The sequence below is a fragment of the Peromyscus maniculatus genome, chromosome 14, assembly GCF_049852395.1.
Source record: "Peromyscus maniculatus bairdii isolate BWxNUB_F1_BW_parent chromosome 14, HU_Pman_BW_mat_3.1, whole genome shotgun sequence".
Taxonomy (NCBI): domain Eukaryota; kingdom Metazoa; phylum Chordata; class Mammalia; order Rodentia; family Cricetidae; genus Peromyscus; species Peromyscus maniculatus.
Genome location: NC_134865.1, coordinates 38392147 through 38409719, shown reverse-complemented (window position 1 = coordinate 38409719; position 17573 = coordinate 38392147). Strand labels below are relative to the sequence as shown.

Here is a 17573-nt window from a genome sequence, read left to right as displayed (position 1 = left end):
GAAAAGTGGTTCACTCAGGCTCATAGTTCTAGAGGTGCAAAGTTCAGGTATCACACAGGTCTGTACAAGTTATCGCCCAGGCCTCAACTTCATACCATCATGCCAGGAGCATGCATATATCTGTTTCTGTTCCTTGATTTTAAAAAAACAATAACATCAACAACAAAAAACCCCACCAGGATTCAATCATAGGCTGTACTTCAATGACTTTATCTAATCTAATTTAATCACTTCCCAAAGGCAATACAAACCATAGGATGTTAGCCATGGGATTAACTTTCCGTCTTCTTATTCCCGTCAGAATAACAGCATGGATTCTTGTAGGAAAACCACATTCAAGCCTTGCAGGAGCAGAGAGGGGCCAAGACTGAAAATGGTGGGCGAGGCACTTTGTGGTGTTTGGTGCTCAGTTCTTGCTCGGAGGGCTTTTCTGAGGCTACCCTCAATGCTCTGCACTGGGTTCTCAGAGACACTGAGCTACTCTTCCAAGATAAGGCAACTGTTCAGCAGCATGTGCACGTGTAAAATGGTGGCACAGGGGTGAAGGACAACTGATGTAACACCCTAAAGAGGAAAGATCTCTCTCCCTAAATCTGCTTTTTTAAACGTTTAGTCATTACCTTTTAAATCCTTAATGTTACCATGCTAGATCTTGGTTTCGGAAAGTGGATTAGTCAAACCATTATAGATCAGTGTTTGACAAACTTTTTCCATGAAAGTTCAGACACTGAGCATTTTGGCTTTGCATGTCTTACAGCCCCCTTCTTGGGTTTGCTATTGTTGTAGAAAGGAGGCTAAATGTATAGACAAGTGTGCCTTTATCCCAACAAAAATATACCCTCAAAAATAGGCAGGGCCTGTTTGCTGTGTGGTGATAGCTTATTTGTCCCAATTGTCAGCTAGAGCCAATTCTTACTGTTGAACTAACTGTGTGCAACAGTGAGGACCAAAATGACAAAGACCGACACCAAATGTCACTGCCCTTGTACTCCAAAGTATGACAACCTCTTTATCCCCAAAGGGAGACATTTCTCTACTTCATCTGCCTAGGGTGGTACATTATTCTAATCCTAAAATGGCTGTGGAGAGTACCTGCTCTATTTAGAACCTCAGAGAACACTCCAGATGAAAACATTTGCAGGTCATTGATAACATCCCACACAGGCCTGTTCTCCAGGCAGAACATCCTAAGCCACCTACCCAGTTCTCCCTTGATCTGGTAGTGTTGAGTCACCCCATCTTTTTAATCAACCCCCAGGATGGACTCCAGTGTGCTGAGGTCTCAGAACCATACACACTGCCCCAGGAATGGTCTGAGGAGTGCAGAGCACAGCAATTATCAATACAGCTGAAAATTCACATTGTATTTGGGAAAGCAAATGCCTACTGGGACTCATTTGAAATCTGCTCCTAAATGAAGTCTTCTTAGTCTTTCACGCATAAGCATCCATTACTATTATGATATAGCTCTTTCCTGGTAGTCTTCTGTAATTGTTTCTTTGAGATTAAGTTTTAGAAAAAGTTTGTTGTTTGTGGTATTCAGAAGGTTATTAGCTCTCTTACTGCATCATGACCCTCTGAATTTGATAAGCTTGCCTAAGTTTAATCAGTTATCTGTCATTTTATGCAAATCACATATGAAAACCATGAACAGGGCAAAAATCAGGGGATAGTGAGAGACCATGAAGGGACAGCTTCAATAACAATGTCAAGAAATAGAAAATAAAGGGATCACTCTCACTAGTAATAAAATGAATATGAGGCAAGAGTTAGTGACAGACAACATGTTTATAAAACACCCAGGGATGGAAAGGTTAAGGTGAAATTATACAAACTTGTATATTGCTTGAAATATTGGAACTTGAATGCTTAGGAATCTACATAGCAATACATACCTAGAACTTACGTATGCATTTCTTGGCCAGGGAACTTATAAAAGGGAAGTAATGAAAATATGCCAAAATATGCATTTGAACATAATTCCTAACCTGTAAAAGCCACAAACAATGCCCTAACTGTCCCCTGGTTATTATATTAGAATGTTAAGGTCAAAACAATTATCTCAATGAATTAGAATTAAGTGTACCAAAATCATATAATATAGAGAAATACTAATGTAGTAGTGAAAAACTATATAACATAAAACTAATTAGAACTAAGAAAATATACATTGAATATTGACATTTCTGAGTGAATGTACTGTTTAAAGTTTTAGTGACATCATTATAATGTTATCTACATAGCAATTATATTTTACATTAGCACTTCCTGCCACAGAAATATTCTGTGCTGATTATTTTGAAAAATCTTTGTTAGGGAGAAAAACACAAACCATCTAAAAGAAATGATGTGGAGGGAACCTTGACCGTTTCCACTTGAGACAGCAGTACTGGGAATTTGAGGCCAGACCACATAGTGACACTCTTCATCTAGAAAAAAAAGGATCATCAAGCTACCACTGTCTAGTCATCAGAAACAGAGTGAAGGAGTGTGGATGAGATAGTCCCCATAATTTGGGGAAGATGATGACAGCAGATCTAGCTACAAAGCTCCTGAAAGAAGAGTTAAGAAATTTAAATTGAAATTATTTGCAAATGATATAATCCTATGGTTTCTTTGGTCTTTTCTTCTCCAACATTCCTTTTTCTAGATGAATCATGTAATTTTTTTTTTGTTTGAAGAAGCAATGACTTATTATGAATGTCTACCTGAATATCTAGAAATTTCTCAAGTGAGTCATTTCTCCATATTTAAAAATCTAAAATGATCTTGGCAAAATCTGTAACATATCAGTCAGTGGGGTTTTGTGGTAAGGTAAGGGACATCTTTGGAAGAATGAAGTTCTCTTAGTCACTGTTCCATTGATATAAAGAGACACCATGACCAAGGCAACTCATAAAATGAAGCATTTAATTGGGGTTTGCTTACAGTTTCAGAGACTTAGTCTATTATCATAAAGGCAGAGATCATGGCAGCATGCAGGCAGTAGCTGGAGCTGTAGAGATAGAAAGACTAACCTAGAATGGGCTCTTGAAACCTCAGAGCCCACTCACAGTGACATACTTCCTCCAACAAGGCCACACCTCCTAATTCTTCTAATCCTTCCAAACAGTGCCACTCTGGTGACTATGGGGCCATTCTTACTCAAACCACCACAGGAGAGCATGTGACAATTACATGGGTGTGGTGTCAGATGTGCTTAGCTGCAATTACCCTGTAATTTAAGTCATGAGGACCTTACTGACTCTTTAACTAGATGGCCAAAGGTGGACAACATAAGGTTGAAGTCCTCACAGTGTTGCTGAGGGTCTGACTGCCCTCTAGCTTTTCCCATTGTCCTCATCTTGGATTTCACTCTTAGAGTTTTGCTTTATAAATACAAGAAGATTTTATACAGGATACAACATCATGGCATCTCATTTTCACATCCAAAGTTAAAATTATAAGTGATGTGTAGTAACTCTCAGATGTTTGGAACTCTAGCCAATGAAATGGTGCTGTCCATGTTTAGGGTGGGTATTTTCTACCTCAAGTAACCTAATCTAGAAAATCCCTCACACACATGCCCAGAAAGCTAGTCTCATTTGTGATTCTTGATGCTCTTAAGTTGACAATCCATGTTCACCATCATGACCTTTACCGAAGTGCATTGTAGGCTTCCCTCCACATATATAAGCTTTGGAAAGCTCTTCCACAAGAGAAAGTATGTTTGGATAACTGGAAACAAGTTCTTGTGTGAGATGGCTTTGAAGAAAATAAACTAAGGAGCAAGTGATCGGTAGGAGTTCCCCATGAATTAGTGCCTGAGACAGCGTCGATCGGAGCAGATATCCTAAGGCTGCTGGTGCTTCCAGAGGACCACCAGCCAAGATTTAAACCAATTTCTTCTTTCTTTCTTTCCCATAGCAGATATTTTTCTGAGCATTCTCTTTGGATTGTGTGCCCAGACCAGGAGACAATGGCTATTGCCTGAAGGAAGCCAGTACTGAGGAACCCCTGGGTCAGTCAGAGCATGTGAAACATTTTCTTGGTTTGACACTGCCATGATGGACCCGACTATGAGGGGCCTCTGGGCCCAACTAGGGCAGTGCATTGTCTGTATTCATGTCATTTCCCAAATAGTTGAGAAGCACTGATTTACAAATGTTTCTTCTCTGTAGGAATCCTTCTTTTAAGAATTTTTTCTTCTATATCTGTTTGCACAATCTAAAAGTGGTGTGGTATCATAATAAAGCACCTCATTTCTTCACACCAGGGCTAAAGTCAGAAAAAAAAGATGAAAATGGAAAGAGTGGAGTTTAAAGATAGCCGAAGATTCCATCACTTTGAACATGAAAAGATTACTTAGAAGCGATTATTAATTGTTTTTCCTATGATCAAAGTGAGATGGGATTGAAGGGGATAGAGGCGTGGCCTTTGAGGAAAACTAGCTTAGGGTCCAGCCTTTGACTGAACTCAGTAGCTCACCTTACCTGGTTTTTGCTTCATCATCTGTGAATGAGAGCAATAGCTTTTCCATCCATTTGTTTCTCTCATTTGACTCTTTTTGGGGTTCAAACCAGATAAAAGGGAAGGTACTCTATGATAGGAAACATAAAAGCATTTCTACATATGATAAATAAAATGATGAAAGACACATCATTGACATGAACGAGATACTTTGCAACTTGTATTTTGCCTCATCACAACTGAGAGATGCAACAACTTCCTGTCAGTAATGGTGTTTCTGGGGAATGAGGGTAAGAAACCAGGGGTAAAAGCAGAAAGGTATGATGCAGAGGACTTAAAAGCCAACCCCACCCCCCAGAACAAAAAGAGTGGGTAGAAAGCAAAGGCTTTAGTCAGGTGCCTCAGTGGGGGAAAGAAGGTTTGTAGGTCGTAGCAGGCTGTACAGGTAGTCTCTGCTCCTGGTGGTGCTATGAAAAGGAATGAAAAAGTCCATGCCAATATGGCCAGGGTTGCAAGCAAAATGAATCTCTGGCATGGCAAACCTATGACTAATGCTGGAATTCTGTCTCTCTCTTTTATCCTATGTTCAATTTTTTGGCTGTTCTCCATTATTTTCTTTTTCTCTTTTTCTCACTGTGTACATGAATTACATAAGTCTATTTTTACTTATATTTTCCAGTTTATCTCTGTATACAGAATTCTCAGTGGTTGCTTCACACATAGTTCATTTTAGCCTGTGAATTTTTGGAAGACACAAACATTCCATTGACAATAGCCATCAGTCATAATTTAGAAAACTCAGGGAGTCTTAGTATTTACACATATTTTTGCTGGCAGAATTATTTCATCCAAATGTGCCTTGGTATTGTTTCTATTTGGAAAATGGCCTTTAGTTATTTTTTGCGGGGGGGGGGGGCAGAGGGATGGTTTTGAGGTTTTGGTTTGTTTGTTTTTGCTATTCTTTAGATTCTGTTTACCAGCAACAAACTGTCTCCCTTTGTGTGAGAATGTCCTCAACTCCCTTTCATTTTTTAAAGGATGTCTTCCCTGGATGAAAGAAATGCATGAAAAAGGGAGAAGATCAAGCTACTCGTCGTGACCTTCCACCCCTGGTTTCTAGGGGGAAGATGCTGATTTTGGTTTTCCACTGAAGTCATCATTCTGTGTGCAAATGCACAGGCATGTTTTGCTGAAGGTTGAGCAAGGTCTCCTCTGTCTCTGTCTCTGTCTCTCTGATTTTTCAAGACAGGGTTTCTCTTTGTATCCTTGGCTGTCCTGGAACTTGCTCTGCAGACCAGGCTGGTCTCGAACCCATAGATCTGCCTGCCTCTGCCTCATGAGTGCTGGGATTAAAGGCATATGCCACCACCACCTAGCTAAGGTATCATTTTTAATCAAGCTGAGTTCATGTTTTTTTTTTTTTGTGTGTGTGTGTGTGTGTTTGATTTTTAGAAGTTCAGCTCTGAAGTGATTCGATATGGAACTTGATTTTTACTTGGCTTGTGCTCGAGTCTCTATGGCTACATCTTTGCAGATTTCATTCATGTTTGGCTGCTGTTCCACCAGTCCTCCTCCCTGCCCCGTCTCCTCCTTCCAGATGTCAGTGACACAATTATTAGACCTCACAGTTCTCTCGACCCTGAGGCTTTGCTCAGTCTTATGTTCTGCCTTCTTTTTCTCTGTGATTGTTGGATTACACCTACTGTTTTATCTCCAAGTTCATCAGTTCTTTCCTGTCGCTTCCACCCTAATGTGCCAACTGTTCAAATTTTATGTCTGTTGGATTTTCTATCCTAAAATTTCCATTTATATCTTTTTATCTCTTTATTTAGTGATACTTTCTATTTCCTTGCTATAGCTTTGTTTACTCATTTTGAAGATGTTAATAGTTACTCATTTGATATACTTTTATGACAGTGACTAACATCTTGGTTGTATGGTTCTAATGTCTTATTGATACCTCCAGATTTTATTTTTTAATTCGGCTAGGATTGTCTGGTAAATGATTCCCAACTGAAACTTGTACATTTTAATATATTGCATTATTGACTCATGTCTTATTTTAAACTATTTCAGCTGGCTTTCTCTGATGTTTTTCCAACAAGGGGGCAAAGCTGTCTCAGTATTGGCAGGAAACACTGCAGGTTTCTCATTCTGCTTCCAGGGACACTGAGGTGGTAGGAAGTGGTTTTTCATGAAGGGTACATGGTGGTGGGAATTCTGGCTTCCCACTAGGGTAATGAGGGCTGGGGTATAAGTGTCTTGGTTTTGATTTTTAATTTTTATTTTATTGGTGTTTGGCCTATATGCATGTCTGTGTGAGGGTGTTGGATCCTGGAGTTATAGTTGTGATCTGCCATGTGGGTGCTGGGATTTGAACCCAGGTCCTCTGCAAGAGCAGCCAGTTCTCTTAACCACTGAGCCATCTCTCCAGTCCCATGTCTTGGTTTTGGTCTCCACCTCTCCCCATTGACAATGGGTAGAGATTCCTTTTCAACAGCCTAGTGAAAGTGAAAGTCCTGCTTCCTATTGAGACTTCTGTAATGCTACCCCAGAAGAGGTGCATCACGATGGGTTGCAGAAAATGGATGCTGAAAGGTGGGGTTCTTTTTTTTAATAGCCTGGTAAGAGTAGAAGTCATACTTTTCAATCTATGAGGTTTTTTTTGTTTTGTTTTGTTTTTTTGTTTTTTCCTAGTTGAAAACTTTCTACTTTTCCAGGCGGGCCCTTCTCTGGTCCCATGGCTAGAGTGAGAAAGATTTTGTTGAGGGTTTTTATATTTGCTCTGTGGGCATTTCTGAGCTGCTGCTCTCTGGTACCCATTTTCAGATGTGGAAAAACCCTAGAGAGTCACACCCTTCTTTGGGTTCCGACAGCCTGCACTCTCCACCTTCCGGTCTCCTTGTGTTTGATATGTGATGCCTGGAGTTTTTAGTTGGAGTTTTCAGGAGCAATCAGGAAAATACGTAATTCCCATCTTCCTAGAAGAGGGAATTCTATCTTTTTGGATAATATGGTCTTTATATATTATACATTAAGCAGTTTTGGAACACATTGGAGCTTTGAGATCGCCTTTGTAGAAAACTCTAGATTACTTTAAAATGAAAAGGTATTTTTCTCTTGATGTATCAATATCATTTATTTTAATTCAATATCATTTAATTAAAAATTAATAATAGTTCATTCAATTAAATACGTGTTTAGAGAAAAATGGATGCAGAGGTAAAAAGCAGCAGCCAAGAATTCTTAACTGTAAAGATACTTTTGATGCCAAGTCTATTTTATCCCATAGGTGATATTTGTAATTGCGTACATGTATTTTTTATTATTTTTGGCCACCACTCAAGACTTTAAAGAAGTGAGATATCAAAGATGAGGGTAGCTACAAAATACCGTTTTCTCCAGTGACTTTGTTTAGATTCATTTTAAACAACATAAACTATGAATGTAGAAAACAGATGCACACACTTAGCTTATTCTTATCTGTCATTTGTCTGTCAGATAAAGGAAACACCATTCCTGAGAGGCAAAGAAATAAACTAAGGATTATAAACTGATTCACCAGTTTATAAAAACTTAACCTGCCATCTTTCCATAAGTTGTATAGGGTCTTGGGAACTAGGATTATATTACCAGTATGTGTCAATTTTACTTACTTAAGAAGAATGGATATGGAGATATTTGTACAAAGACTATTTGAGTTAACCAAAAAGTAGAAGTCAAGGGTATAAGAAGAGAAATTAGAGAACAAACAGAGACAATTTAAAAAATGTAAAATAATTGAAGCCATTTAACACAAAATTGGTTAAATTCTCTAACAAATAGTTTCAGCTAATTTCCATGTATTGCCTCACAAAATAAACTCTTGGTTCATGAATAACTTATTAAAATCTTTCATCTCCTTACATTCTTCTACAGTTTTGCTGAAAAAATATTTTTTAGTTGAATCAACTGCATGTTTTTGTGGATTTGGTGGATAGTACATATTATATGGCAAGCCCCGTAGGGTTTATAATTAACATAGTGGAGTAAGCATAGTGACATGGGACTCTTGTACTGTATCCTAATTTATCCTATTCTCTCATTAGGAAGCCCTCTCCCTCCAGTCTTCTCGCTTACTGTGAGATTGTCTGTGTCCATCTACACAGAAATTGGTATTCTATTGGTATTCCAATAGAAATTATTCAAATTTCACATTATTATGTGTTCTCAGAATTACTAAGAGAACTGGCTATAAATACAGTGCTTGCAACATAATCGCTTTATGAGGAGCTAGGAAGCTGGTAACTGTCTATACTCTTGTTTCTGAGAGCAAAGTTAAGCTTTTCCAGGAAATTGTTTTTCTCTTTATAAAGTTATCATTTTGGCACATGGTCATAGTTTTTACTTTTACCATAGCCTATTGTTATAGAAAAGCAGGTTTCTTTTCTTCTTCTTTTCTTCTTCTTCTTCTTCTTCTTCTTCTTCTTCTTCTTCTTCTTCTTCTTCTTCTTCTTCTTCTTCTTCAGTTTTTATTGAAGCTAAACAAAATGTTAAGTGGTTCAAACATATTACCCATGTCTACCACAGGGCAGATGAAAACTGCTCAGCTGTGGGTGAGAAGTATGAACATCAAGCTATGCCCCTTGGTCACCCCACAGAAAATGCATAAAGCATTTCTATTGCATTAGAACAGCACAGTGTGAAAAACCACCAGTGAAATATAAATATTTCTGGATTAGGAACACAAAGACCTACAGTACCTGTCCTGCTATTAGCAAGCTATATTAATGAACCCCTGTGCTCTAAACTTCCCCATCTGTGACACAAGGAGACTGAACTAGGTGTCTCTTAGCTCAAATATTTAAATGAACTGTCAAGTGTAAGTAAATCACAAAACTTCTGCACTGTATTCACTGTGTGCTGCAAAATAAGATGCTGACTGGAGAAAGTTCTAAGAACCAGGACATATTTTTAAAAATATTTTAAAGAAATCTTGTGGGCTGGAGTATAGCTCAGGAGTAGTGTGCTGTCTGAGGATGTGTGAGGCTCTGGGTTTGATCTCCAGCATGGGAAATAATGAAGTTTAAAGGACTTCAAAGAAAATTGCAATATACTTGTAAAATTATAATTATCTTGTTCTAAGCAATTTCAGTACTTCATTCCAAATAGAGCTATTTTACACATTCATTCGGCATGTATTCAGTGCCTATTATGTGAATAAGCAGTGAGTTCAGCATGGATAGAAAAACTGACAAAATGAATGTCCACCACTGTCCTCCCCAACACAAAAGGTAATTCGTTCTTAAGGATGTATTCTTCCCAACAGACTCTCATTGATGATATGGAATACCACCGCAATGGTGCTGCAAATGGGCAACTTAAAACCAAGTGAGATATGAAACAGCACTCTGATAAAAGAATGCACTTAAAGCAAGAATATTTTCTTTAAGCAGAATAATCTTTGTTGCCGTTGCTCTTTGTCCAACTTGAGCAGACGGTTTAGTTTCATACAGTAGTCTTTGCTGTCCCTACGACCAGTATCTCCTAAATATGCCAAGATGGCTCCACTGCCCAGAAGGAAGCTGTCATAAATGCCTGAATGCTTACTGTTTTCTTGAGGAAGATGGGGTCAAGAGAGGCAAAGAGTACAAGGACGCCAAAGGGCTTAGAAGACTCGCGAAAAGCCCAACCCCTCGAGTTTTAGACCCAAATCTCTGGGCTGTGATACCATCAAGTCTTTGTTATTCGGACGGACGGGTAGGTTTCTCCAGCTCAACCCAGAGCTGCACACCTACCCACTTCACCCCCAAGCATGGAGCTCACACCCACTTCCCACTCTAGACATGGCAACCCGAAGACACCCACCAAGGGTTGACTGGCCTTCCTGGCCACCACCACCACCACCACCACCACCCACAGGCACCATTTTCCAGGACTGGCCTCGCCCCCACACGTCCCCGCCCCTTCCCGGGAGCACCCAATGGGTGGAGCCGGGGCCGCGGGGGGTGGAGCCGGGGCCGCGGGGGCGGGGCCGGGGCCGCGGGGGCGGGGCCGGGGCGGGCCCGTGTGAGGAGAGGCGGAGGGCGAGAGAGGAGGCTGCCGAGCAGAAGAAAGGGAAGCCAGGGGAGGGGGCGGGCGCCGTCCAATGACAAAGCCCCGGGGTGGGCGCCCGCCGCCGCCATCTTGAGCCGGGCGGCAGGACATCCAGCGCGTCCTCCGCCCCGAGGGGGAGGGGCGGCCGGGCGAGAAAAGTAGCGAGCGGCGCCGGGCGGGAGGCGCCGGCAGCGGCCAGCGCCGGGGAGCGGGGCGCGGGCGGGGACGGCGGGCGGCCCCGAGCGGCCTCCGATGAGACGCGGCGGCAAGAGGCGGCGGCGCCGGCCGCGGGCCGCCTGGGGCGGCGGCGACGGAGCGGAAGGAGGGGCCGGGCTGGAGGCGCTGGAGGAGAAGGTGGTGTACTCGCGGTCGCAACTGTCGCTGGCCGGCAGCACCGAGGCGCTGGGCGACGCCTTCAAGCTCTTCATGCCCAGCAGCACGGAGTTCATGAGCTCGGAAGCGGAGCTCTGGAGCTTCCTCTGCAGCCTCAAGCACCAGTTCTCCCCGCACATCCTGCGCAGCAAGGACGTCTATGGCTACTCCTCGTGCCGGGCGCTGGTGCCCGACCCCCCGGCGCCCGCCAGCCGGCCCGCCCGGCGCCCGCGCCCGCGCGCCGCGCCCAGGAGGAGGCGCCGCGGAGCTCGGGCCGCCGCGGGCACCCTCGGGCCGCGCCCCGCCGCCGCCGGCGAGCCGGAGCCGCCCGTGTCCTGCTTCGGGGGCCGCACCCTGGAGGAGATCTGGAGGGCCGCCACCCCGACGCTGACCAGCTTCCCGACCATCCGCGTCGGCGACGACGTGTGGGGCGAGCGCAGCCTGGCGGTGGCGCGGCGCAGGGCGCGCCAAGTGCTGCGAGTGGACCTGGACCCGGTGGTGAGGCTGCGCCGCTTCCCGGTGCCCCGGGCGTGACGCGCGCCGCGGCGCCTCCTGCCGGCCGCCGCCCGAGCGAGCTCTGCGCTGGAACGGACTAATGTCAGTCGAATGTTTACAGAACCGGCCCCCTTTGGTGCACTTTATGCGCGAACAAGGCCCCCGGATGCGCTGCGGCGCCGCGGTCCGCCGTCGGGACAGGTGCGGGCCCCAGACGGGACAGCCGGACCCGCGGCAGAGGTCCCTTTGCTTCCCAACCCGGATGGAGACGTCTCCAGAACTGGAGGGATTACCTGCGTTTTCTCCCTCGGACTCTACCTCACCGGTCTGGAAGTCCTCCGAAGACTTAAAAAAAATTTTTTTTTTCTCCAAAGGAATTTGTGTTCATGCTTACGTAATAAAGCCAGAATTTTACTTGCTCTTTATCCCCTTTCCTGTTTTTTGTTTTTTGTTTGGACTGTCAGCCCCAGTTTCTGGACGGAAGATTGACTGTGTTTCGTGGTGTAGTGCTGGTGTAAGCTCAGGGTATTCTGAAGCCCACTCGTTTCCTAATTTTTACTGGATTCCAAAGCTTTGATCAAGGTTGTCTTTTAAGAGGTTCGAGTTTATGACTGTTAATGTGAGGATTTGTATGGCTTTGAATTTCATGAGCTCAGTGATTACCAAGAGATGCAAAGTACAACTGTTTAAAAAGATGTTAAGGTGTTTATATATAAAGTTTTATATTGAAGTTTCATATTTATATTTACTGAGCTCCTAAAGAAAATGGTAGAATATTCTTTAAAAGTTTTGTTTAGGAAAAGTTGTTCTTTTTAATTGAATAAAATTGAAGTGTTTTGGAACCACTTGGCTTGTGATAAAAAGTGAATCAATTTTGAAGAATATGTTGGCTACAAGAATAACTGGGATCCAGTTGGAGGTGATTTGGCCTCACGTCCTGGTCTAACATAAAATCCAGGACTGTTAATGGGAAGAGAATTAAGATGGAAGTTGCTTAGGAGAGATCAGTGCATGTAGACGTTGTGAGCAAACAGGTAAACAGAATACCCATTAGAATTCCCGCAACTGTGAATGATCTATAGGGGCAGGGGCATTTCTTGGTACCACATAACTGGTTGAAGTTGTTTTGGGGAAAAATAGATCTCTTTATTTCTTTGTTGTTGGATAACAAGAAATGCCTAAACTAATACTATTGTCTTTTTGAAAATCATGACAATTGGTTGACTTTTTGTCTATGAAATTTCTTTTTCTCTTCTTTCCATTCATAATTGTGTTTGCAATTTTTGATAGCTAAAGGTCACAGGAATCAAAAAATTGAGCCACACTGTACTGACCCTTCTTGTACACTTTTATAATAATAGCATGTACACCATATGGCCCAGTGTGGAGTTCTGGATTATCCAAGTGCCTTTGGTCATTGGTGGCAGCAAGACTTGGTGGTTTTTTAGCCAGTGGTGCCACAGCCAGCTTTTTCTGCAATACCTAAAGGGTCAAATAGTGTTTTTCTACCACTTTTATTTACAATTTAAGTGTTCTGCCATGGGACATTCACACTGGGCTGGGGCTTGTTAAGCCCTCAATGCTAAAGTTTATCCCTGCTTGGCAAGTTCTTAGAATAACGAGAGCTGCAGTTTGACTCTTGTGTTCCTAGAATTCAGTGGCATAGCTTTCTGAATTATCTATTAAGTTTAGTAGTTCATGAAAGGAGTGTTTTGACTTAGTGTTTTTATTTTGTAAAATATATATATATATATACATATATACATACATATATGACTTTATGCCAGTTTCCCACAAGCCTCAATCTTTTATTCACTGCTCAATGAAAATGATAATACATTGTTATAAAGACTGAATACATAAAAAGTGAGCAATTACCAGAGGGAGAGTATTGAGTTGTGTCATGGGAAGCTGAGACAGTCTTTGTTATTAGCTTCCATTGCCAAATGTATTTCAGATACATAGGATTTTCTTCCCAAAAGTATATTGTTAACTTTTATAGCTAACTAGCACCTGAAGAAAATGCATTTGTACCACTTCACTTGTATATAGTTTTATAATAAGAAATAAATCCAATGGCCATATTAGAATGTAATTTCAACGTGGAATTTATCTAGATGCTTCCCAGAGGATTTTGAAACTAGATGTGGCTGAGAGGAGAATTTTTCTCAGCTCACAATGGACATGTAACTAGTGACACCATGCATTTATTTTTACTGAAGTTTTTGACATATGTTTCTCTTATGCCTTGGTTCTTTAGTGCAGTTGACCTTATGCATAAATGTTTATTTGGCTTATTGATCTGACTGATTAAAGTTTAGATCCGGTTGCCCATCCTGAGTTTGATATAGTTAAAAAAATACAACCTTTACTTTGCCAAATTTTCTGCAGCAAAACCAGTGTTGCAACTTTGAAAAGTACAAAGACACATCTGATGTAACTGGGAGTCTGTTGTAAGGAAGTGAGGGTATTTCCTGGGTACCTTTGGAGGGGCTGTGGAAGACACTTGGCCCTGTGGCCTTTAAGGTGGAGCCTGGATTTTGACCTGGAAAGACTCTAGCTTGGTTTTTTAAGACGTCCCATTGGTTCTGCTCTCCCTCATCTCTCACGTGCCCTGAGACAAGAGGTCAGCTGGGAGGAAATGCATCACCTTGCTACGAGTTCCTACTTGTAGTGACTGGCACCTCAAGGTCACTCTGTCATTTACATCCTCCTCCCTATAACCCAGCGACTTCCTTTTACTTTGCCAAGGGCAAGCTTCATTGTTGGTAGTGCAGAGTGCTGCTGTCGTGGTGCCTATTTATTTTGTCTGTCCCAGTACTCTGTGGACAAGTGTAACTTAAGCTGGTAGCTCATACCTGTTGATTTGCCATGTGTACATAATACTATTTTTCAAAAAACTTTATAAAAAAACTTTAAAAATATTTGAATACAAAAAAAAATCACAATTTTGAACTTAAAGGTTTTTTTGTTGTTTGAGGGTTGCTATGGCATTCTTTAAATCAGTGATTTTTAATGAACATACATACATAACATTTCCTTTATTGGTGTGTTCAGATATTTTTTGATAAACTGTTATGTCTTAAGTGCATTAGAAAGCAATTGTTTGTAATGGAACTGAAGTGTTTCCTTGAAACAGTTTAATGTGCATATGAATGAGATTTACAATTTGGTTGTGTGTTGCTTTTTAACTTATTAACTGTAAATAAATTTTAGAGCATATAGTGTCTGGCTTTTCTAATGATACTCAAAGTTTTTCAAAATGAGATTTTATGTTTACATGTGAATCAGAAAACATTTTAATTTAAAATTTGATAAATCTTGATATTTTTGTGAACTCTCAATCTAGAAGTTCTCAAGCTAGAAATCTCAAGTTTTGTGTTGTATTTTGTCTTAGGACCTGTTAGTTCTTTAGTTAGTTTCTGAAATGGTGCTTCAAACCAAAGCCATAGCCATAGCCCAGTTTGCCTGCAATAAACTTTAAAAGATGCACCCAAATTCAGGCTTCTGGATCCTGGCCCCTAAATACCACTGGGGTGATGGCAGAAGGGCTAAGTTCTCATCCCTCATACTGTGAAAGAAAATGCCGTGCATGGCAGCAGTGCAGACTGTTCACAGAACAAAGATGCATTTTTATTGCATCTACAGGACTAGAGTGGAGTATCAGCAACCACAGCAAGGGCAGATTGAACACTATGTGGACTGCATTACCTCATACCCCAGGGCCTTTTGGTAGGTGGAGGCGGCAAAGCCTGGAAGAGAATTACCATACTGGACATCATGTCCTTCAAGTGCTGGGACTCTAGGTGACTAGGTAAATAAACGTGCCTTAGCATCTCCAGTATCAAATGTGCTTTGTGAACTAGTGGGGTGCTGTAAGGGTTGAAGGGATTTAAATGCTATTAATTGGAAGTGTGAAGACTGAGTATAGTAAAGTATAATGAGAATTTAGGTGTCCAGTTGGTTTAGCATCCCCACCAAGAACAGATTGTGGTCTAGAATTTAAGGGGACTAATTTATGAGGGAAATAAAGAGACATAAAGAAAGTATGCTTTTAAGCTTCCTAAAAATATTAGGGCAAGAGTTGGGGCTTGTTACAGATTTCACTATTAGAAGTTATGTTTTGAAGTTGGGTCTTTGACAATATCTTTGAAAGATTTTAAAATGTGCCATTGTGTATTTTAAAGTAACTGGGAATTTACAAATAGTAAATTCAAGTTATTGATCCAAAACCCATAAAAGTTTCGCATTAAATCTTCACTTGGAGTAATTTCAGCAGATTGCTCTAGAGTTCTCAACCTTCTTAATGCTGTGACCCTAATACTCATGGTGTGGTGACCCCCAACCATAAAATTTTTTCCATTGAATCATAATGTAAATATCTGATATGTAGAATATCTGATATGTGACCCCTGTGAAAGAGCCAGTCAGCCCCGGGGGGTTGAGGCCCACACATTTAAAAATACTGCTCTGGAGCTTGCTCACTCATGGCCACAGAGCCAAGATAAAGTTAGTTTGTATGAAAGTCTATGTTTTAGGTACTGAGAAAAAAAGAAAAAGGAAAATGGCCATATTTGAAACAAAATGTTAGAAATAAAAATACCTTCCTATTTGCAGCATTGGCGCACTTAGATGTTAGCTCGGATCCCTCTCTGCACAATACTGAGTTGGTAAACAAATCAAACTACAGTGGGGAAAGCTGATAGGAAAGCATGTCTTAGAAGACGAGGAAGCGTGCTAGTGCAAGGACCTGGGAAGAGAGGCTGCAGACACCGGCTGCCCGCCCACCAGTGCTCCTGCATGTGCTGGTAATGCTCTGAGCCGTGATTGTAATAACATGGCAGCCATGCGGTTTAGTTTGAAGGAGGGAGTACAATGACACTAACCTATTATTAGCCCAGGAAACTTGAAAAAATGTGTTACTAGATAAATAGATTTCTTTCTGAAAGTATTCATAGAGAAGGTAAATTCAACTAAGCAGTGAAGTTAGCTATGTCAATATATTTTAAAACAGGTTTCATAGCGCCCAGACTGGCCTCAAACTTGATATGTAGCCAGAGCTAGCTTTGAATATCTGATCTTTCTTCTTCTGGCTCCCAAGAGCTTGTTTATAGGCATGCGCCACCATGCCCCAGTTCAAGTATACATCCTTTAAATGTTTCAGTATTTTAAGAAAAGTCAAAACCAGGGTGGATAAATTTTGATCCTAAGTCACATAGGTTCAAATAAGCATGGAAGAAAAACACAGGTATATAAGAATGTACTTTTCTGGGATTAAAGATGTGTGTCTTTAATCCCAGCACTTGGGAGGCAGAGGCAGGCCTGGTCTACAGAGTGAGTTCCAAGACACCCAGGGCTGTTACTCAGAGAGATCCTCTCTCAAAAACAAACAAAACAAAAACAAAGAACATACTTTTCATGAGTGTGGTTTGATGTAGTTCAATAAATTCAGTGTGCTTGTGAAGCTCGTCTTCAGAAAAGCATTAGCATTAGTCCTAATGTCCCTTCAAGTCACTGTCTTGGTCCCACAGGGTCCCATTCTGATAATTTATAGCATAGATAACTTTTTATAGATGACGTTGTGCATGGCGTGCCTAGCTCCTTTTGCTGATAGTTTGTGACTTCCATCCATATTGTCATTGCACTTGTAGATCACCATTGGCACATAAACTATTCCAAAAAATCACATGATGGGCACCTGGGTAGACTCCATTCGGGGCAAGTATGAATAAATGTTCAGTGAATTAATGTTAAGGGCTGTCTTTAGTCAGACTAATTCTACATCCTTTAAGGAAAGGAAGGGTGAATGTGCTGGTCACAGGATCACATCGAAGGAGCCTCTTTGATAGGTGTTAACACGACACTTCAAAACGCTTGCGCTAGGCTCTGTTAGGGTCATCTTTTTAAATGGCTACGTATCTTGCTACTGCTCTTGCTTTGTTCTTCAAAGATAAAGAGATTTTGATTCCTTCTACTTTTAACTCAAAGTTTTTTCCTTTATATTTTCTTCTTATTTTAAAACTGAATTTAAAAATTCTTTCACATGCCAGTTCCTTTCCTCTCCACCTTTTCAAACAAAACCTGCTCAACTTGAGAATAATGCTGGCTCATATTAACCCTAGCCCAGGAAGCTTAAATAGTCATAAAGCCATATGTGGGACTGTGTTCAACAGGGTCCGCAG

The 17573-nt window shown here is 41.4% G+C and overlaps 1 protein-coding gene across 1 annotated transcript; it reads left to right on the top strand.

Annotated features, from left to right (window-relative positions):
* Positions 1-10501: 10501 nt before the first annotated feature.
* Positions 10502-14615, top strand: Ccdc71l (coiled-coil domain containing 71 like). Its single transcript, XM_076550804.1, has one exon. The coding sequence runs from the start codon at positions 10777-10779 to the stop codon at positions 11428-11430; it is 654 nt and encodes a 217-aa protein (XP_076406919.1). The 5' UTR covers positions 10502-10776; the 3' UTR covers positions 11431-14615.
* Positions 14616-17573: the final 2958 nt, after the last annotated feature.